Here is a 22,767-nt window from a genome sequence, read left to right as displayed (position 1 = left end):
ATTAGCTACCCCCACCTCGTGCACGAATAGTTCTAAGTAGCTTTAAATACCGCAGATTTTTAGGACCGTGTAAAAGGATACAAGAGATACAGCGGCGGACCAAGCCCAGATTGGGACCATTGGTCTGATAGATACATTGAATAACCCATAAATATTGTTCTTTTAAGCTATATCAAAACGCTTACAAATTTACTTTTATAAATTATAAATTTATTAAAAAATGCTGATTTAGTTATGGAAGCAGTACGTGTGTGTAGAATTACGAGACGATAAATAGTAATTAAAGGAATAAACAAAAAATATGATAAATTAAGATATGTCTGTACAATTACTACATACATAATTAATCTTTGGGCAGTCGGTTATTAAAAATCAAGTTTTGAATTGGCATTAACTTTAAAGTAATCAAGAAAACAAACAACGTTACTGCGACGTATTTTATTTTTAAAATCAACATGATACACAGATGTTATGGCTTTGTATTCAAATATATTTTATTATAATAAAATATTAACAAATTATTTTACATCCACTTGAAAATGTACAATTTGTAATAGATCTTATAAAATACTACTGCAAATCGATATCAATGGCACAACAACTTACACTGAGGTAACATTGATATCAATTTAAGTCAATTAGTCAATTTTTAACACTTACAAAATAATCAATTGCTCCTACGTTAGGAATTTGCACAATTTATCGAGATACAGCGCGAATGTTGAATATAATATTTTGATTAATAATCGTTATTGTAAGTAATTATTAAATGAGACTTTCGTTTCAATCAATGTACCTACTAAACGTTATTTGGACGCAAGAGCAATTTTATTATGTCTGAAACTGTCTTATAAAGTTACCAGTCCCAAAATAAATCTTTTTTATTTTACAGCATAACAAAATTCTTACACTTAAGCTTTTATTGAAATACAAAGTGGATTTTTTGTTAAAATATAAGAAATAAATTACACAGGAGTTGACAAAATGTTAATGTTTTTATAGCGTTCCTTTAGTGTACTATAAAAATATTAATGATTATATTTTGACCTCAGCAATGATTCGTTCAAAAAGCTTCAAAAGTTTAATTCGAGTGATCTATAATTACCTAATTATTTTACTGATTTTTAATTATCGTTCGGTGCTCACTATTATAATTTCTATGGTATCTAGAAAATAGAAAGGAGTGCTTTTTAAAAGGTAGTAGCACCGGAAATATATAATTTCCTAATATTAAGCATAGTAAAGCTAATATTCAAATACTTCACTATGTTTATAGTAAATATAATAATAAAAAATCTGGAGTTTCAATAAAGAGCAAATGGTAAAGATTATTACATGTTAAATAAAATATTCGTAATTACATAAATTGTAATTTTTTGCATGTTTCTCAAGGCATTTATTTGATAGAAGATTAATTATGTAGGAACAGCCTGTGAATATTTAATCTATATTATCGCTCGAACAAGACTACAATATACACAATTAGATTTTATTCCCAGTCTTCATATTTACAGCAACATACTAGAAAAATATAAATCAACTTTTTGTCGAATGCTGATGAGTAAATACCTTTCGTTGTCAACATTTTCTCAACTTCTTACTCTGAATATTAACAACTAAATAATAGGCCTATACCATGACAGGCTTCGGTATAGTTACAATAAAATGATTTTTTACCAAAAAAAACCCAATTTTCAACTTAATATATTAGTTTTTAATATGACTTCATGTTCAAATTAGAAAAAAAAACATTAGTAACTAGTTAAATAAATATAACATATTTTAATATACTTAATATTCTAGTCGTGTCATTCCAAGTAGATGTTATTTAATTAATATGGTCAGTTTGGATCTGTATAATTAAAAATAATCAATCAGAATCTGAGCGTGTCATGATGGTTTTAACGAAAATTCATAGTAGTTATACAAATATACTAGATCTCATTGTCTACAGAACAAAACCTTTGTATGGCAAAGTTTGTCATGCCATTCCACATGGAATAAACAAAAATGACTTTTTGTTGAAAAATACTACAAATCAGTTTGAATTTTTCAATATTTTAACCATAATTCTGTTGTGTATAAGCTTATTACCTGTAAAGCTGAAATAAAATTAATGTATGGAATGGGTGCATAAAACTTTCATATGTAGAATCGATAATTACATAAATTGAGTTTTAATATGTACATATTTAATGAGACTCGAATAATAAAACTTAAAAGCACGCAGTATCGTCATCCAAGCATTAAAATATTTGCTCAAACACTAACTTTATAAACAGTAAAAATGAACCTTGTTGTAATCACTAATCAGCTTTAAAATCAATACAAAAATAGAAGAGTCGAGAGGAAGTCAAAGAAAATGTTCAGGACCTCGTGGTTCTCTGCAACAATACATTTGTGTCAGTTCATTAACGGCCACAGTACACGCTTATGGACTACGTTTATGCGAGCTTCGAAGCTATTTAAAATTTTCTGTTATTAATTCGTATCTCTTAATCCATACCTGCGCATGATTTCCGTCAATGTTAACCTTTTAATTATAACATTAGACATAATCGTGTATACTCGCTTATGTACTCCCAAAAGACGCACACTATACAATTTAATCATACAATTAAAAGTTAACAAGCAGTCATTTAACTTCATTTAACACGGCACGCGAACAGGGCGGGCGGACGCCGCGTGCGCGTCCTCACTCGGCCCAAGTCGATCGACGACTCGCTCGGATCTCGTGAGGCGCTAGAAGATGTCGGGGCAGCCGGTCCAGTCGCCGCGCCGCTTGCTCTCCCAGTAGCGGTTGTTGTAGAGGTGGCGCAGGTGCGGCTGGCCGGGCGCGGCCTGGCGCGTGAACCAGGCGGGCGTGGGCGGCGCGGGCGGCGACAGGCCCCGCGCGGCCGCGCTCTCCGCCTCGGCCTCCAGCTCGCGGCGCGCGGCGCGCTGCTTCTCCTCGAGCCGCAGCTTCTCCGCGTTGGCCTCGTCCCAGAGGCCCTCCTCCATGAGGCGCTGGTCGGGTCGCTGCCGCGAGTCGGTCGGCGCGACTCCGGTCTCGGGCTCGTTGAGCTGGGCGGCAAGTAGGGTGAAGTTGTACCATCTGCGAACGAGATGATCGAATGAATCGTAGAATACTTCGATGAAAGAGGCGATGGGATGAGGTAAAGGACGCACTTGTCGGAATCAGGGGGCGCCGGCACTCGCTGCCAGGCGAGTGCGAACTTGCCAGTCTTGCAAACGGTGTTGTCGGGCGATGCAGAAGTGACGGCGGCCACCTCCACGCGGCTGTCCCAGTGTCCTTGCAGAACATACCTCGGCTGAAAATCGATACAATTATTTTAGGATAATTCCGATGCAATAGTGAACATGAAAAGGGCAATACTACGGTCTATACTCACCACGCCTTGCGGGTCTTTGATGACCCCGGTGACTTTACGCTGCGTGTCCTTGCTGAAGTACCCGTAGGGAAGATACTTAAGGTGCGCCACGTAGCCGGTGGCCGGGCCGGACTCGCCTACGATGTCCATGTCTCCGTGGTTGTCCACCCATAATTTGCCAACAATAATGTTGTGTACCGTTGTTGTTACCTAGAAATACACGCATATTCAATATTAACTTTTTTTAATAGTTTAAAATTTATTCATATAAGTTTTAAAAATTACAAAACTAATTTTAAAAATATTTTTAAACCATCACTTAAGATAAATACTGTAACCACAAGTAAAAACACTGGATTTCAATTACAATTTGCATTTAAATGATGTCAACATGTTTTGTTGCCATTGCAAATAAACAGTTAGTATCAGTCATTTGGTTTTACATTTAGATAAACCTATGTCTATAATATAATAATATAAATAATTAATATGTGTATATTGAATTAGTAGTTAAGCAAGACTAAAATTGTAATAGTGATACTAATACAATTATACTATAATATAAATTGTTAACCAGCTATGTTAAAGTAACAAAAATAAAATTAAACCTTGATTATATTTTATTTGCACTACATTTCGCCCTGTAATGCGTCGTCTATCAGCGTCTTCCTACTACATGCTACTTTTAAGTAGAATCGATGTGAAAATTCTGTAATACAGAAATATTGATATATTTATGGCGTACCTTTCTCCACGTGTACTTGTTGCCTGAGCTAGTAAACTGGGCAAAGGCGCCGCCCTGAGGGACGACCTGCAGGTATTTCCCCCTGAACTTGGTGGTCATGGTGAACTCCTGCCAGCACTGCCAGCCCGCCACGCCCTCGCAGAATTGCGCCACCATCGGCGGATGGTGAGAGACCTAGCCAGATAATTTAGAATTTAGCATTAAGATTTTTTCTTATTTAAGCAATCTATAGATTTAAATAATAGGAATATCGTAAAAACACAGGTTACATATTTTAATTTGATAATAATGTTAATTTAATTCGTATTAAACAAAAATGTCCTAAAAATATACCGGTATATTAACAGGAGCGGGTCAGGTGAGGGGAATAAAGGAGTTGGCTAGTGCTGGGAGGAAATAACTATAAACGGAAGAAAACTTCCAGAGATGAAATTATTATACAAACTTGCATACCTGTTCAGATATGGATCGCCATCCGAGGTCCGTCATACGATCGCACTCGTATGTTTCTCCCAGGAGAGGATTGAAGGGTTTTGTTGTCCTGAAACCAGTCACCCAAAAATACTTTAGTTGAACACTAACTACAGTGAAAATACCAATATGAACTATACAAATAACATAATCATGAGACTTAACTAGACACCTAGCTGGAATTCGAACCTCTTCCTACTAATAGTCCCACTGTTGGGAAGAGTACCAATATCGTAATTGTTACCATTACGTACTTTAATACCAAATCATAATACTTGTAAAATTATGAATCTGAGTTTCTCGGTCAAATACTGAATTCGGATACAGGATTTCATATACCGCAAAGTATGTCGTATATAATGAGTATCAATAAAAATAAATTAAGTTTCATAATACCTATGATCCAGAATTAGATCTAACAAAATGACAATTCTTTTTTTTTTTGTAACATTTATACAGTATTGAAATGTAACGTTCGAAGACGGGTCAGTAGGGCAATTGACGGCGTAACCTCGCTCATAGGTATTCGAGACATTCGACTGATTGCCTCATTGAGACAATCACAGTCGACGTACATCGGAACTTAAGGAATGTTTAATCGTATTCGGAATTTTTAAAATATACTCAACAGGATTGACGTTTTATTATTCCTATAAAATATAATGGTATTAATTATAAGAATAAAGATTATTTATATAAGTTCTTGCTTATTTAGTTACAATAGAAAAGTAGCATTTGCACAAAATCCAGAATCCTCTTGTGGATTTCAACTTACATGATCATTATAATAGTGACTATTCCCTACCATGGTATGGCATATGGAGATACCTGCAGGCCGTGGTCGCATAGGAAGACACGGTGAAGGCGGCGACGTACGCGAGCTGCTGCGCGGGGTCGCTGAACTTGGCAGCCTGGTCCAGGATCGAAGAGTACTCGTAGTCCTCCGTCAGCCGCTGCAGCATGGACAGCGGCTCACTGAAGTTCACCGGGATGGGAATTTTCGACAACTCCTTGCCTGTAAATTTTTAAATTAACATTCAACAGGAGGAGTGAAGACAAGTGATGAACTCCGACGTGATATCATCGATAGTTTATGGTATTATTTTGTAATGTATTCTTGAAAAAATGTGTAATGTTTGCAGTGTATAATATAGCGGAGCTCTTGGCAAATCGCATGGAATGGTAACATCTATAGTTTAAGTATCTCTAATCTCTCAATGTCTTAAATCATCTAAGCATCTACGATCTTATAATCGAGTGCAAAATTTCGCCTCTCGTCACAATAGTACTTGAGCTCAGTCGTCTATGGTATCGATACTCACCGATACAATTCTTCATGATGGACCACAGCGAGAGCGGGTAGTTGGGCTTGTCCGGCACGCACGTACGTCGCACGTGTCCGTTCACCATGCCCGTCACTTGCGACACGTGCGGCTGAAATAATACTTCTACTGTTACCACCGGTAACCATAACATGGATCGAAAGAGTTATATATAAAAAATGCAGTCATATGGACGATAAAACTCGGATATTTATTTTGGGTATGTAGCGACAATGACGGTAGATCCTTGTCATTGAAAAACCTTTAGACAAACACATATATTTATTTGTACTGAGCTCTTCTTAACTTTTTTTAATTTGGTCGATTTTAAAGTTTTAATTTCAAACTCATGTCAAAAAAATATTGATAAATAAGGCGTATTAATGAATATAAGACTATATTAGATTTAGATTTAGACTATATTAGATAAAAAGCGTGGACTTCGTATTTATTGATTTGACAGGATATACTGACATACTGACATAGTATGTATGTAAAAGGTGGAAAAGAGTAACTACTGAGATTCTTGCCGGTTCTTCTCTTTTCCCAATCGGAGGTAGCTTTACATTTAATTCGACACAGTGACATGATTAATTAAGAATGTTTTGATTGATTTTTTCGATTGACTGATTGAGCAGCTTAAGTAATTGTAATATAAAAACGTTTTTTTTTTTTTAATTCACTATATAATTATACTTATGCCCACTTTATAGGGAAACTATTAAAAGTTTATAGTATATAAGGATATCGTTCTATATAATGGGTGGTTAAATTATATTGTAAAATTAATATTGTTTCAGTTCAAGAAGTATTGTATTACACAAAAAAAATTAAAGATCTTAAGGCATGATAGCAGAGTTGTATTCAAATCAACCGCCGTGTCATTGAACTTTAATGTAAATTTATCTATAAACACGAATATTTGTTAATCTCGTAGATAAATAAATATCTTTTGTAAGATAAACACACTACGTCACATAATGTTGCATTATCAGTTTTTTTTACTACAATCGGTCGTCCTACAATAAGATAAAATGTGTATTATCGTCAATGGGAAATAATCAGTATCAAATCTCTACAATTTAATAATTTGAAGGAATAAGGACTATGCATCTGTCTGTCTGAACGCTGTAAACTCAAAAACTTCCGATTTTTTTTTTAATATATTAAAAACTGTATTGTCGTAATTAGTACGTTCAGAAATATAGACTTATTATATATATTTTGAAGGCATTTCTAAATTTCAAAATAGCACGGATTTCAAAATAACATACAAGTTATAAACCCCAAAAAAAAAAAGTTATATACTAAGTTTTAAACCCTGATAAATAAATCTGATAACAGCAACGATGTCAGACTTGAAAAGAACGCGAGCTAAACAAAACACACAGCGGAAGTCGATATAAAAAAAAGGATGGAAACATGTTTGAATATAAGCGAATATGTAAAAATATTATAATCATTATTTATAGCGAATATCTCCAAGTAAAGAATAACAATATTTAGTTTGCGGGTAAAGAAAATATTGATCTCAAATAAATAAATAACGAATTCTGTTACCATAGAATCTAAAAAAATATTATAAATGCGAAAGTAACTCTGTCTGTCTGTTGCTCTTTCACAACCAAATCACTGAACCAATTCAATGAAATTTGAAAGAAAGAAGTTCAAGCCTGTTTCTTTATGGCTAGAACCTAAAACACGGACGAAGCTGCGGTTGACAACTAATTCGATATAAAAGGAAGACATACATACATATTTTGCATATACATCAACACCTGATTGGTCACTCATAGACATAAATGTTATGCAAGGTATCAAAGCAACAGATATGTTGGGGGTAAAACTTAGTCAAAAAATTAAGATTATATACATTAGAAACATTATTGGAATACTTGCTCGCAATTACTATTAAAAGAAGTGAAGCTGTATGGGACAAGTGCTAGCGTGCTTAATAAAAAAAAATACGTTACTTTAAGGCAAGGGTCATACAAGATAGCAAGATTACAAGACACTATATTACACGAGGACTGTATCCAGCAGAGTCCAATAAATTTCTTGAAGATAAATTCTATTTTTAAAAATAATATACGACTTAAATAAAAATTATTAAAAGATAATTTAAAATTATATAAAAATACAATTTCAGAAATAAAAGTAAAGTTGTTTTTGAATTTTGTCTTTTATTAGTAGTCGAATTAAAACAGACAAGGTTTATGTTATTGTAACTAACGATTATGGGAATTAATGACAAAGTCGATTTATAGATTAACTGTTAATGAGTCTGTAACAAAGATATCAACACCCGTTAATTAGCTAATTTTTATATTCATCGTTTATTTAGGACATCTTATTATGTTTTATATGCTTCATTTTAATGTAATCTGGAGTGCGAACGTTATATATACGATAAAAAAAGGTAAAGGGACTCATTGCTAACTAGAATTTTTAATTTATAGGCGTGATCATAATGATATGTATATAATCACGTGATCATTATATATATGTATCTACTTATGACGTTACGAAAGTGAGCAAACTTTGAATCATATCTTGGAATATGCTTGCGCGTGTCTTCTAACACATGCAAATTTCTTTACGTTACATAATTTGTTTAAAACATAAATTTGGCGACTTTTGGTACACTACGAGTAGCTTGAATGTCTACTTGTGTTCACACTGTAAAATCTCAAGCAGGCGAGGATGTATCTATTGGCCAAGAAGGCTCGGGCCTAGATGGCAGCCAAACTTGGTTGGAGAGCTTTTTTCGACCATGTTTATAAAAAATACAAAACGTGTTTATATTAAATACAAAAAACTTCTAATTTAATATTTAACTTTATTAAATTCATGATTTACAAAGAGTAGGGGGGCGCCAACGTGCTCAAAATGATCCTCAACTGTTCTAAAACTAGTATCTCGCGTGGTTGAAATACGGAAAGCAAAATCAGTTTATTTTCCCTCACTTCGTAATCAATACTAACAATAATGACATCAATTTTCAATGTTCACATAATTATACACAATGTCATTCAAAAACAAAATATCAAAAAGTTTTATCTGTCTTATCAGTTTCATACAGCAGACAGTTGCTAGACATTTATTTTGAACTTATATTTGGTATTAATTTACTTATAATATAGAACAAAACAAATAATTATATAACACGGTCTGTCATTACTTACCCATACTTTGATATCCTGTTCCTCCTTGTTATCAGCTGGTTTGCTGACAGTAGCTGCCTCCGCTCCACCCATTGTATTCTCTGGCCTTTCTTTATCTTCCACAAATATCACCTAAAAAAAAAAGAAAGTAAGTAACAAACCTATATGAATATGGACAAGTCTTCGGATTCAAATTTTCAAAAATTCGGATAAAAATGCTCGAAGTCCAGCGAAGATCTGCTGATGTTCAGTAAAAATATAAAATAACGCCACAATTTATAAAAATAAAATATAAAAAAAGGCACGGGCAACTGTGAGCCCGTGGATGTTGTAAAGTAAATATAAAAAAAAAACGTATATGAATCTTTATACACTACAGAGCTAAAGTTTGGATTTTATTCCAACATGCGAGTTGGTGGATAATGAATACATGTGACATATTTTATCTGACATGAGTTTTACTCGAGATAAATTCGTTCAGTGTTAAGCAGGAAATTAATTAGAAATAATTACAATTGCAGAGAAAAACAGACTGACCTGTTGAGTTTCTGTCACAGTTTCACCTTCTGATTCATCAGAACTTTCACCACTCTTTACTTTATTTTTTCTATTTACCTGCAAAAATATACCACGAGTATGTATTACAATGTAAAATGTACAATATTAGTTACTGATAATACAAGGTTTATCATAAACTGAAAACAATGCAGTATTTATAATAAAAACACAGTTACTCAACTCAATTACTAAGTAATTTCTCAATATCATTTGTGTGATAAGTTATTTATGCCTTTTTTTTGACAAAGTACAAGCTACAATTTTGCTACAAAAAGTTTAAATAATATTAGCAATGATTAAAAACAAGGCACCCTTACAGCTACCGCTGGGGTACTAAGTAATTAAGCATATTATACTCACAGGCACTTTAATTACAAAGGATGTCTTATCCTCCATTGCAGAAGAGACTTCCTCTTCCATAGCATCGAAGAACTCATGATCTTCATCTTCTGTATCGTTTCCTTGTCCAGAACCGTTACCACCTTTCGATAAACAATATAAAACCAATGATAATATATAATCATCACATATACTACAACAGTAATACACATATAATAATAAAAATAATTAAATATTCACATCTTGGCTTGTGTATTTATGTATTCATAAAGCAAACACAACTAATGTCATCACATCCTATTGGCACAATCAATTTAGTTAATAGTCAATGTGTCACTGCCAAACATTTATAATGTAATGTCTTGTCCTCATTTTAAATAATAAAAAAAAAAACAATACATGTGACATTTCAAAAAAGATAAATGCTACTGTAGATTTGAACTAAGAACCATTTATAAGCGACATTACAGTGATGCAGACAATGATTGCTATTAAATGATAACAAAAGATAACTGTGCATTTATTTTATTTATATACTTCACAGTAATTTAATGGGAAGCAATTTACTTAGATTAAATATTTATTTAGGTTTCTACTAAACATGGATGATACATATAAAATGAAACTTTTTCTTTTTATTATAGGTGTGTTTGTGTATTGATTTCGATTTAATGATTCATACCATGAGCAGCAAAGCTTGATGGGATACAATTAATTTGATTTTTATATTTCATTCTATGTAATATGAGGTAAGTAAGAGACATATATAACAAATAATTATGGTGTATTCTATTTCTGATCACTATATCTAATTCTCAATAAAACAAAATATAGAAACATGGTTTGTTTGCATCGTAATAACCATTGTTTTGAGATATTAATATTTCATACTAAATAGAAAGCATAAATTATAAAAACAGCAAAAAATCACTTTGATCAATCCTCGGAGGATAATATATTTCAAACAGGTAATTTTTAAACCATTGAAAATAACTCGACATTTCCCATTCATTAGACACTCAATTTACACCTAGAATAAGTAAATTTTACATTGTCAATTTCATTTCTGAGAAAGCTGATCACAACCGTATTTGATGATTTATATGCTTGTTTATGATAATAACCTTTCCACAGCAATAGCACAATATTGTTACATGTACTTTCACATCTTCTATTGCCTTATAGTTTGTTTTTCTGAAACTATAGATAATTTTAAAACCCTATACTTGTAGTTGCATTCGCATGCAAATAGCAAAATAAGCTTGCAAATGAAGGGTAACTGCAGTCTTTCGGTATTTGTAATCTTATACCTTATGTTCTATGTGCTTTATGGTTGCAAACAGAATGACATCTAACACTTAACACAAGGTAGAAGCCTTGTTCACTTACCGCCCATGACGTATTTTATTATGTACTCATCATTACAAAATAACCTAAGTTTTTAATTTTACAACAGTAAGGCCAAAACCACGATTTAAACGTATTACACAAATGTAAAAATTATATATTGTACGGTTCCTACCACGCCACTGCTCTTCAAAAACACAACACAGTACCGAGCAGACGGTAATTAAATCAACGAAGACGCAACAATCCGCAACGTATCAATTATTGCAATTTGTAATGCTTTGGGTTTGGTACTAGACTGCAACCTTGAAGTTGCCAAAAGTCGTGAAATGTGGAATAAAACATATAATAGGACCATTGCGCTGTTACGTACCGAACAAAATGCTTTTTAAGTACTTTTCGATTTTTTTTATTCTTACTTATAATTTTAATCACATAACAGATAACACGAGATAAAAAGGAATTCAAATACAATTTTACATTTCACCCATAAATTTCCGAATAACTACGATTATCCGTCACGAGAATCATGCCAAATCCCAATTCAGTCAATGTCGTCAAGTTAACGTTCCGTTTTCCACATTTGTATTTAATGTTTATGTCACATATAAATGTTTTTAACTTGTGTTAATATTGATGGAGAAAATAAAAAATATTAATAGATTTTGTTTCATTTAATATCTAAATTTCAAGCAAAAGTTTTTGCTTTGCATTTTTAAAAACAAAATATTTTTTATAATTTGCCTTCTTCACTACTTTTTAAAATGATAATATTTATCCGTAGACTGTAGTTAAAAACACACCATGGTTGACATGGAACGACTTTTTCAGTAGTCTCAAGTTGACGCGGGGATTTGGTTTTTTTTGCTATTTCAAAAATATTTATCTCTCGTTACCAACTATAATGTTTTTTTTATTTAATTTTTCTGTTTAGTTATTTATTGTTCGATAAAAAAAACATCTATTCCTCCTCCATTGCCCTTTAATTTAATATATTTAGTTTTATTCAGGTGCCAGGGATCCATTTTTTTATATAGATACGTTTTTGTTATTTTGTTGAACTTTATTTTAAAGTAATATAGTACTTACTAAATCTATTTATTAAAAAAAACAACGTTTATGAAATAAAAGTGTGTTGTAATGATGTTTTGTTCAATGTTATTATTATTTAAATTGTATTATAATATGTAATGTTTTTTTTATAAATGTCTGAGTCGGTATATAAATGTATATTTGAGACTGGCAACTGGAATAACAAAATGATGCTATCGTTTTATAATATAATGGGCCAGCCAAAAAATAGTCAGTTTTGATATTTTTTAGTTCTTACGTGATGGCTGTGTGCATTTCCGGCTAAGTAGTTCAAAGAGTGAGTGAGCCAATATAGTTACAGGTAAAGGAGACATAAAATCTTAGTTCACAAAATTGCTGGCGCATTGATGATGTATGAGTATTTCACATTTTTTACTGACAATAGTGGCCGCTAATCGTCTAGTCGCCTAATTCTCAGTCTGCCTAAATATTTTAAATAAAAACTCCTTACTTCAACTGATATTATTTCTTTTTTGATTTTTAACAGCCCTATAAGCTTAGTCAACGTCATGAGCCAAGTAATGAGACTTACTCTCTGAATCTCAGTGAGACGAACGGTCCGAAAAAAACATCTACGTAAATGCTGAACACGTTTTTGAAATGGGAGAGGCCATAAATGGATGATGTACTGTCGTTAAATACGAGTCCTGACTGCAACGAGTTTTCCAACCAAGACCTCGTTTTCTTCCACAGAGATTTAAGTGTGGTGTATATCGATTTCTGCTCTAGTGGATTGGAAGTGTTGGCTACTAATTTTCTGGTTTCATTCCAGAGTCTCTATGGTATATTTGCTCTACTTATATAGGTTCTGGCATTTAGCCCACTGGGTTTGTATTCATAGCAAGTATTTTGTAAATGATGTAATCATATACACATAGCTCTATTTGTTATCTTATTTCTAAAAGACCACTCACTCAGTCAGAGTAAGTTTAAGTAACTTCACGGAATAATTCATATTACATATACTAGTTGGCACAGAGGAGACTAAAACAATAATTGTTAGAGCAGAAAAGGAAGATTTTGTAGGAGACTCGCTTATTAGTGCACAATCATGAAGTCTATATGAAACAAATATGCTTGTTAGAAGGAAGCACGAGCCACGAGTCAGAGTAAAAGGAAAAGAGCGAACTTGTGTTTACATATTCGAATGTGTAAATAGACACGTGTCAGCCTAAAGCCACACGGTTACCTCGCCAAGCAATTCGTCGGGTGATGAGCTCAATGACGAGTACGCATGTGTAAATGCGTAGGCATAATATTACGATTTAATTTATATTTTTATGTCCTAACAAATACAAAATTACACAAGTTTCAAGATACCGATAAAGGCAAACGAATATCACTTGGAAACACTCTTATTATTTCGCTAACGTTCGTTAACGAAATTCAGTTATGACAACACTTCGTGAAGGCACCAAACGATATCCAGGAAGCCATGGTCAGGAATAAAATTATATTAAATTGAAATTTAATGTAGTGTATTATACATATTGCAGTGAGACACAAATACATTTATTAGCCTATGGCTTTACAAATTTTTCGTATAACTACGTCTGAAAAAAGTTATTGCTGCTTGAAAGTGCAAACCATTACACAATAATGGTTTCATTGCCACGTTTATTTACGAGACATCAGAAAATAATCAAAATAAGTACCGCGAATTTGACAAGATATCTGAGACATGGCCCTTTCTCAACCATTAATCAACATAACGAGCTAGAAAGAAGTATGCTCATATGAAGTTAAGTAACAAATAAGTAAAGCATCCAGGTATAAAGTACTAAAATTTAAAAAGACACGAATGATCCAAACGTTTTGCCAGAACTTGGTACAAACGGATAAAAGATATTAATTCCAGGAAAACTACTAGAATTCTATTTATGAACGATATGTATTAACTAAATTCCATGAAAATATCGTAGGATTGTAGTGATTTTCTGTAAGATGAATCATGAAACTCGAAATTAATCGCAGAACACGAGCGCGAAATGTCAGAATGTGATGAATGACAATGACAATTTCTTTTTTGTTTTATGCCATAGGTTGGTGGACGGACTAATGATGCTAACTGGTCACCAAAGTATTGGCGCCGTAAAAAAATAACCATTCCTTACAAAGCCAATGCGCCACCAGTCTTGAGAACTCAGACGTCATGTCCTTTGTGCCTGTAGTTACACTGGCTCACTTACCCATCAAACTGGATGCTGCTTGGCGGTAGAACATATGATTAGTGAGTGATACCTACACACACGAGTTTGCACAAAGCCCAAAGCAAATATAAATTATATAGGTTACACGTATCGAAATGGCGTACCATGTAAGTCGGTCGTCAACATTTCACTAGTGAGATTCGAAGTTAATTCTTACAAAATCGCACTGCTAGAGCATTAGCTGAGACGTCCACGACAAGAAAGCCATTTGTTTATTAAATATATATATATACCTATAGCCTATTCCAATGGAAGTAGGAAAAAATATTAGAAAATTAGAAAAAAGATAAGGAACCTTAGATTTAAGTATTTCATTCGATTTGCTACTAACTCAGTTATATTGTGCACTACTAAGAATTTATGATTAATATATATTTATTTATAATACAACACTATTGAACTTAACTACTTATTTCCACTTTAATTTTACTTCCAAAATTCCGATAACAGTTCAAAATGCCATTTTTTCGCAAATTCAGTAAATATCATAAATTAATCAAGCTCTCGACCAATGATATTGCGTTAATTTACTGTCAAATGTTGTTTATTTGACTTTTTTCCTGTTATGGTTCGAATAGACTATATGTGTCTATTTACGGAAAGTGTCTATAAAAGCAAAAATGCTTTACAAATCCATTGTTTATCGGAAAACTAAGCTCATTATTATACATTCCATTATATTGTTCGAAAACGTGTTTGAGATAATTAGGTTAATTTCAGAATATGTTGCTGATAAGCCAGCAGAAGTCATAACAAAAACTGCTATACTTAAATTGGTTTCGAAATGCATGCACTAATACATGAAAAACAACACAATTGGGATTTTATAAAAATTTAGCTTGTAAAAGTTCTTTACGGAGTTCGGACTCTTCTTGTTTTGAGGAGTAGATTTGTGTCAACTGATAATTGAGTTATTTGACTACTTCATTCGTTAAAATATAACACAGGAGTGGCGTGTACATGATTAAATAAAATTAAAGGAATGTATAGTACGACACAATTTAAATATAGCATCGACAACATCTTACGTTTGCGTAAAGATCATTTTCGCATAACAAATAAATAAAGATTGATGATTTCGAAGTCACTTGAGATGTGATCGGTTTTACGAATTTTGCTGACCCTACATCTAAGTTGTGTCGTACTATATGTATACGTATTACACGCACGTTACCGCTAAGAGGATATGAGATTGATAATCTGGCACGGGGGTGTACAGTTCGTACAATTTATACAGTAAATTTAATTAAATTTTACTTATACATGTTATGGTATTCATTTGATTAATTATATATATTTAACGCTCAATCTGTTTTTTTCCAAGTTGTGAGTGCAAACTTTTTTGTAAAGAATATTTTAATTAAATACTTAGTTTATGCTATTCAGTTTACAAGAGTTATTTACAGATATGTGGTAATATTTACGCAGTCCAAATATAAGCCGAATACAAAGATATTTAATTGCTAATCAGTGAGGCCAATTTAACATATTTAGCTTGAGCTCACGCAATCTTCGTTGAAATCTACGGATTTTACATAATCTGCGAATTGATATTGCTTGATTTTTACTGACTTCATTTATCAAAATGACATTCACGGAAAATTTTGACCCGTGAAACCTCGATATAACGAACTTGAAGGAGATTAGAAAATAATCTTTATACCGCGTGTTTGGTTAGAATGTTTTTTATTATTATTTATACACAACATCCTATAACAGTATCGATGATATTGCTTCATAAACACTAGCGGGTCAATAAATTACATAACAAACTAGTTTTCGCCCACAATTTCGTTCACGTTTTAGGGGGTTGGTCGTCGGACCGGTCACAAAGTCTGTCGTTCCTTGGAGTTCAAGCTTGCTTCGACCAAATTTCAACAAATTTGGTTCAGAGGTTTGGCCGTGAAAGACCGACAGATAGACGGACAGCGCATTTATAATATTAGTATAGATTAATAATCTAAATAGTGTAGCACTATATTCTAAGGTAATGCAGCCGATGTCGATACGATCTTTATCTTGTATAAGGCTTTTCTTGCAATTATAATCTGGACCCTACATTCTGTAAATCAGAAACTTAAAGTAATATAAGATAAAGTGATGTATGTTCGTAAAAACATTCATTTTATTATTTATGGTAGTAGATTCCTGACAGTCCTTAAACAAGTGGTTCTGATATCAATGCTATTTCGTCACGAAAGTATAGTTACGACAATGTTTAATAAATTCATTAAATTTCATGAATTATTCACGACTTCAAGTGCTTGCTTATTCTTAGTCCAAGTTGCAAATTATTGCCTCGTACACTCGAAAATTATATAAATATATATTTGTAAACAAAGTATTCTTATCTGAACAAAAATGTTTTAGTAAAAATTAAAACGAACTTTAAAAAATCGTTTGAAAGTACGCTTCAAATAAAACATTTTATGTAACACACGAGGAATAAAGATGATGTGATATCATCGTACGAGATCTTCAATAAAATCAATGCAATGCATTATTAATTCGTGAAAAAAAATTATTTTGGATGTTACCGAAGTTGTTATAGGTAACGATAGTAACTCCACTGAGCGAACACTATAAAAATAATAATTCCGTAGTTTGTTTGTTAATTTATTTTAGTAAATTTTTAATGTGTCCACATGAGGTGCAGCAAAGTTTTTGTGAAATAAATTTGTAGCGGTTATGTTTTATTCTTCGCTGCCTATTTGAACAAAATCAAATGGAATGCACTAATTCTAGAAACTGCTTCGGAAGATTTATGTCTTCTTTGGTTATAAATTCCTTATTATCTTTAGACCGATTGCAATAACTTTAGTTTTAACGAAATTGAATTATTACCTTAATTAGAGGTCATTACCCCCAGTGGTTTTGAGCTGATCAGTAAAGTTATGAGGTCGTATTGGAATTGGCCTAATAATATTATTTAAAAATGCGCGTGCTCACGATCTTTAATTAACATCATAAAATAGGGTTAAATATAATTTCAATACAATTGGTTTATGAACTAATTTATTTTGGTGGGATTATGGGACATAAATGCGGATTATTCACGTTTATTTTGTTTTTTTTTTTTCGCATTGACCAATATACACCTTCCAAAAGGGTATCGTGTACATGGGAGAAAATTGATTACTTGAGTTTCTTTGCGGTTACTTATAAATATGATTGTACCATAGATATCGAGAGATATACCATCATTGCGTTAAATTTAAGATTGAAAGTATCACCGCTCTTTTCCCGTTAACAATAAACAAACGTATAATAAATATTCAAAGAAATCTTAACACTTTAAAAAAAGTAACAAAACATAACATTATTTAATAAATATAAACATAATTTCATACATATCTACATACATAATTCGGGCGGAACAGGGCTGCAGTCATTCAACGCAGATATAATTAATATAATAGTAAATTAATATAAAAGTAAATAAGTAGTTAAACGTAAGACTATATACTATTAGTATTGCATTAGACTTTATATTATAATAATATATTTTTTAATATTTTGTTGGTAAATTAATGAAAATCAATGAATTTGAATAATAATGAAAACTACAACCAAATAACTAACGACTTTAAAAAAATGATTTTAATAATGATAATTATAACGATAGCATTTCGATGGTTACACTCCATTAGGCATCAATACAATATCAATAGAGCCAAAATAATTTAAAAGAAAACTGTTTTAATTAAGGTATGGGGGTCATTCTATTTTTAAAAATAACATCATATCGATTCGGAAATTGTTAAATATGTACCTCGCGGTAGCTGCAATACGACTAAACAAAACGAGCGACGACGCGACGGTAAGGTCAGTTTGACCGCTTGAGGCGACACATGCCGCGCACTGAAGGCATACCCTCATATTCGCTGTTTCTATTGTCAAGATGACTTAAAAATGGGACACGTGCGCGAAACAACGAAATGCGATGAGCCATCGTTGTTTTACTTCGATTGATGTTGTTTGGAAATTCGATCATGCGATTGCCTTTCGAAGGATTGTTCGTAACCCAATAGCAAGAAGGATGGTTAATAATATCCACTCTGGTGTGTACAACTTTACTATCGTTTTGACGGTCGTAACCAATTAACTTACATATGAGCGTATAGTATGAATTGAAAATTAGTATAAGACTCTGGTATGGTGTAAGTTAAGTTTTTGACAGATTTTTTTTTTTTTTTAATCTAAATAAAAAGTAGGTTTTTCTTACACATCTCAGATCTCTGTTATTTATGAACCGTTTTGGAAAATAATTTTCTTGTTTGTGAATAATTTGTTATAAAATACAACAAGCACGGACCTTTAAATTATTACTATAATTAAACGCTAGCACTGAATAAAAAAAGAAAATGGTTTTATTATTATTTCTTAATCTCTTGAATTAATCTATATATTAAAAAAACCGCATCAAAATCTGTTGTGTAATTTTAAAGATCTATGCATACACAGGGACAGACAGCTGTTAATGACTTTGTTTTATACTATGTAATTATATGTCTTAAATTATTCAAACGTATTTCGTTATCTGTATTCAGTTAATTTTATTATTAGTTTTGGTATTTCACGATTTTGGCTTATGTCGTAGGACTGAATAACATTGTACATACCTGTGTGTGGTGTACTTCTAGCAGTAACAGTTTTTTCTAAGTTATCATGTTGTCTTGCAAGTTGTTCTACAACCTCCTGCAATCGCATCTTCTGTTCGCGCTCGTGTTGCAGAGCGCGACTCATACGGGCGCTGGATGCTGCAGCCGCACTCATGAACTCCGAACAAGCCTTTAAGGGAACATAATCTAATGTATATGAACAATACAAGAAGAATGAACAAAATGTCATGTATGATATTTATTTTTAATCGAGATTAATTTAAAAAAATTAAATCAAAAATATGAACAAATTTTATATCCTAACTTATAAAGGAAATCTTTGAACCTAAATTTTCTATTATATAGTGATCATTATTATCATTTATATCGTATAAAGTCAAATTTCTTTATTCAAAATAGATTGTTTCTATCGGCTAAGGGTTTCAATGTAGAGCTAAGTTAGCTACGTGGTTAAAATACTTAAAGATTTAAACCTATGATTGGAATCATAGGTTTAAATCTCAATTTGTGTTTATGATTCATCTCATGCTCAAAGAAAAGCATCGTATGAAAGCCTGCCTGTGTCGGATGAAAATCTACCAAATTTTTATCCACCTACCCATATTTATTAAGACAGTTTAGCCTAACACATTTAACATACTTTTAAGGTTGGTCAAAGTCCACTGAAAGATTCAAAATCTTAGTCCAAAACTTATTTCAGTTTCAAATCCATGCATAAACTGCAAAGCCGTTTGAAGACACAGGCCATTTATGTTTTTGTGGCACAGCTTTTTATGACAAGAGAAAATTGTCGATTCAGTTGCTTTCTAAGCAACAAACTGCCGAAACAATGATATATACATGAAAATATTGTTTATAAGATTAGTAGATCCTCCAAAAGTTTACAGAAAAGTATATATCATCTATCTATTTTTTCAAATATAAAACACAGTAACAGAAACCATCATAATGTTTAAACTTTAATGTTCAATTAATTAAATGAAAAATATTATGTAAAGAATCGGTCTGGTAGTTCCTGTAATAAGCTAGTTCAAACAAAGAAACTCTTTAGCTTTATACATTAGTATAGATTAACCCTTGCCATTTACATTGTAAATAGATTTTGTTTTCAATATTATCATATATCATAACTATCAATAATATCATAACTAAAAAAAATACCATTTACACTTTGCGATTTAAATGGATAAATTAAAAATATATTACAAGATTATTGAGTAGTCATAAGAGGCGTAAGATTTGCAAAAGCACACTAAAACTTGCCAGTATTAAACTTACAGCACTGTATTATATATTTTTTGAAATTACTATAATTTTAAGTAAGCATACTTAACCACGCTAAGTAATTTTTAAAAGCAAGAATTTTATTAAGATATATGATTGTAACTTACATTCATCATTGCATTACAAGATATCCTAAATAATGTAGCTCGCTCTGAAACTTGCTTAGTTGTGTCAGTTGGTGGTATCTCTAAGTCTACGAGTGACCTTTGCAGAGCTGCCCCATGTCTTGCCACCAGTTCAGAACATGTACGTAGATCATGAAATCTTGCTGCAAGCTCACGAGCTATTCCCCCTGCGTCCTCTCCTTCACCTTCAGTTCCACCCCCAGCCACAGGTCCAGATGACATTTGGTCTTCATCATCATCAGATTCTTGTGCACGGCTAAAGAAACATTTTTTTAATAGGACTATTTTAAGTCTTCAAATTGATCATAAATATTTCACCAAATAGGTACCTACAATAATATAAAACTTGCAGACTTTTTAAAAAAAAAAACCGACTTATAAAAAGGAGGTTATTTATATTAAAATTCACAGAATAAAAAATGAGAAAGCATTTTGAACAGTTTTTTCTAAGTTATCATGTTGTAAGTTACTATAGAAATGTTACACAAATAGAATATATTTATAATGACTGAATTTTGTCACTCAGAATCCAATAGATTTTTGATTATAAATATCAAATATTCTTTTCATCATCTTTCATGATCAATCCAGTTTCCTGATGTTAATTCAATGTTTTTTTGAACATTATTGATAATAATATGTATGAACATAATAGTTAATATTAACTCACATTGCTTTGGCTTTAGCTAGTTCTAAAGCTGTCACCCAACTTTGTCTCTCAACTTCGTCATGGGCTCGTATATGAAAGGTCTGTGTGCCACCATTGCTAATCACAAATGTACATGAATCTGCAGTGTGAATCAAAGCTCCTAGAAGTGATATTGTACCCCGACATGTATGTGTCATTTCGGCTTGATTTCTGAAAAAGACCAAAAAAAATTGTTTTACAAAAATATTAATTATGTAAAAAGATAATTCATCTAAATATAGACTTATATAATATAATATAAATATAGATATTTTCTTACAAGTATAAGAAATATAGAGGTTATGAAATATTAATTAAGTAATGACTGTTTTAGTATTATTTAACTATATTAATGTATTAAGAGGAGAAAAATTTAAAGATCAAAGTACAACAAATAAATGTTATGTAAACATTACTACACAACACATACCATTAACACAAAAGTATAACATTCATTTGTTAAATTATTGACATACGTACAAATTAAAACAATGTTATGGAATCTTGCAATTATTCTTTTAATTAAATACATTTAAAATTAAAATAATGTAATAAAATATCAAATTTGACTTCACAATTTTTATTGACATGATATTATCAAATCATAACATTGGTATTGATATAATATTTTCTTAAGCTGACTATTGATTAAAGGAAAATATTTTCTCATTTATAATCATTATCTCAATACAATAAATATGATATTACATTATGTAAATGTATAATGATGTATTAATTATTTATAAAACATAGATTTTCTCTATTCCATCAAGTACACACTTTAAAGTTCAATATATAAGACGAATAATTTATAATCACAAAATTAACTAAGAAAATTTACAAGAAACTATTTAAATGTTTATATTGTACCTGTAATACGATAATAATCCATTTGACAACACGAACCATCTTCTTTGATATCCCTTGAGGTAGTTCGTCCACTTAAAAAGCCACCCCTTTTTTTCTGGATCACCGGGAACAGGTTGACCTTTAGGCACTATTACGTCAGACATTTTTTATACACTTAATTACTTTACGATGATAAGAAAACCATAATACACCGAGTTCCTCACTGAGCCACGTTCATCACACACCATAATCAAAAATCAAAATTACGTAGCTGGGTTGCCCTCGCTTCACAGATCAACTCAACTTTGTAATTTATATAATTATAACTTTTTTCATTAGTTTAAAACTAGATAGGTATTGATTTTTGAAATTGAATTATACATTAATATAGTTCACACTTGTCACGAATCGTAAGACATAAAAGAATGCTTTATTTAAAATAAACACTATATTTATAACACATAATAACATATAAGCCTTTGTAAGTTGTTGTTTATTTTTGTTTCTGTTAAAATATATTCGGCATTGTAATTAAAATAGTAATTTCATAAAATATAAGTAACTATAAAAGTACTCTGTG

General features: G+C 31.8%; 1 protein-coding gene across 1 annotated transcript; it reads right to left on the bottom strand.

Annotated features, from left to right (window-relative positions):
• Positions 1–423: 423 nt before the first annotated feature.
• On the bottom strand, positions 424–22,459 carry LOC113404630 (oxysterol-binding protein 1). Its single transcript, XM_064218385.1, has 14 exons — positions 22,209–22,459; positions 21,321–21,509; positions 20,633–20,906; positions 19,242–19,410; positions 9,992–10,113; positions 9,611–9,688; positions 9,095–9,205; positions 5,910–6,021; positions 5,416–5,602; positions 4,570–4,657; positions 4,117–4,290; positions 3,393–3,581; positions 3,169–3,311; positions 424–3,094 (listed from the first exon to the last, which is right to left on the bottom strand). The coding sequence occupies exons 1-14, from the start codon at positions 22,349–22,351 to the stop codon at positions 2,743–2,745; spliced, it is 2,331 nt and encodes a 776-aa protein (XP_064074455.1). The 5' UTR covers positions 22,352–22,459; the 3' UTR covers positions 424–2,742.
• Between the last annotated feature and the right edge of the window lie 308 nt (positions 22,460–22,767).

This window comes from Vanessa tameamea, chromosome 21 (genome assembly GCF_037043105.1).
Source record: "Vanessa tameamea isolate UH-Manoa-2023 chromosome 21, ilVanTame1 primary haplotype, whole genome shotgun sequence".
Taxonomy (NCBI): Eukaryota; Metazoa; Arthropoda; class Insecta; order Lepidoptera; family Nymphalidae; genus Vanessa; species Vanessa tameamea.
The sequence above is the reverse complement of the archived record's forward strand: the minus strand, read 5'-3'. Positions and strand labels throughout refer to the sequence as shown.

Bases quoted from the DNA above. Each gene is read 5' to 3' on its own strand.
- LOC113404630 (XM_064218385.1), bottom strand. From the start codon at position 22,351: ATGTCTGACGTAATAGTGCCTAAAGGTCAACCTGTTCCCGGTGATCCA. The intron at 19,411-20,632 runs GTAAGTTACAAT...GTTCCCTTAAAG, and splicing joins CTTGTAATGCAATGATGAAT to GCTTGTTCGGAGTTCATGAG. The intron at 3,312-3,392 runs GTGAGTATAGAC...ATCGATTTTCAG, and splicing joins TCAAAGACCCGCAAGGCGTG to CCGAGGTATGTTCTGCAAGG.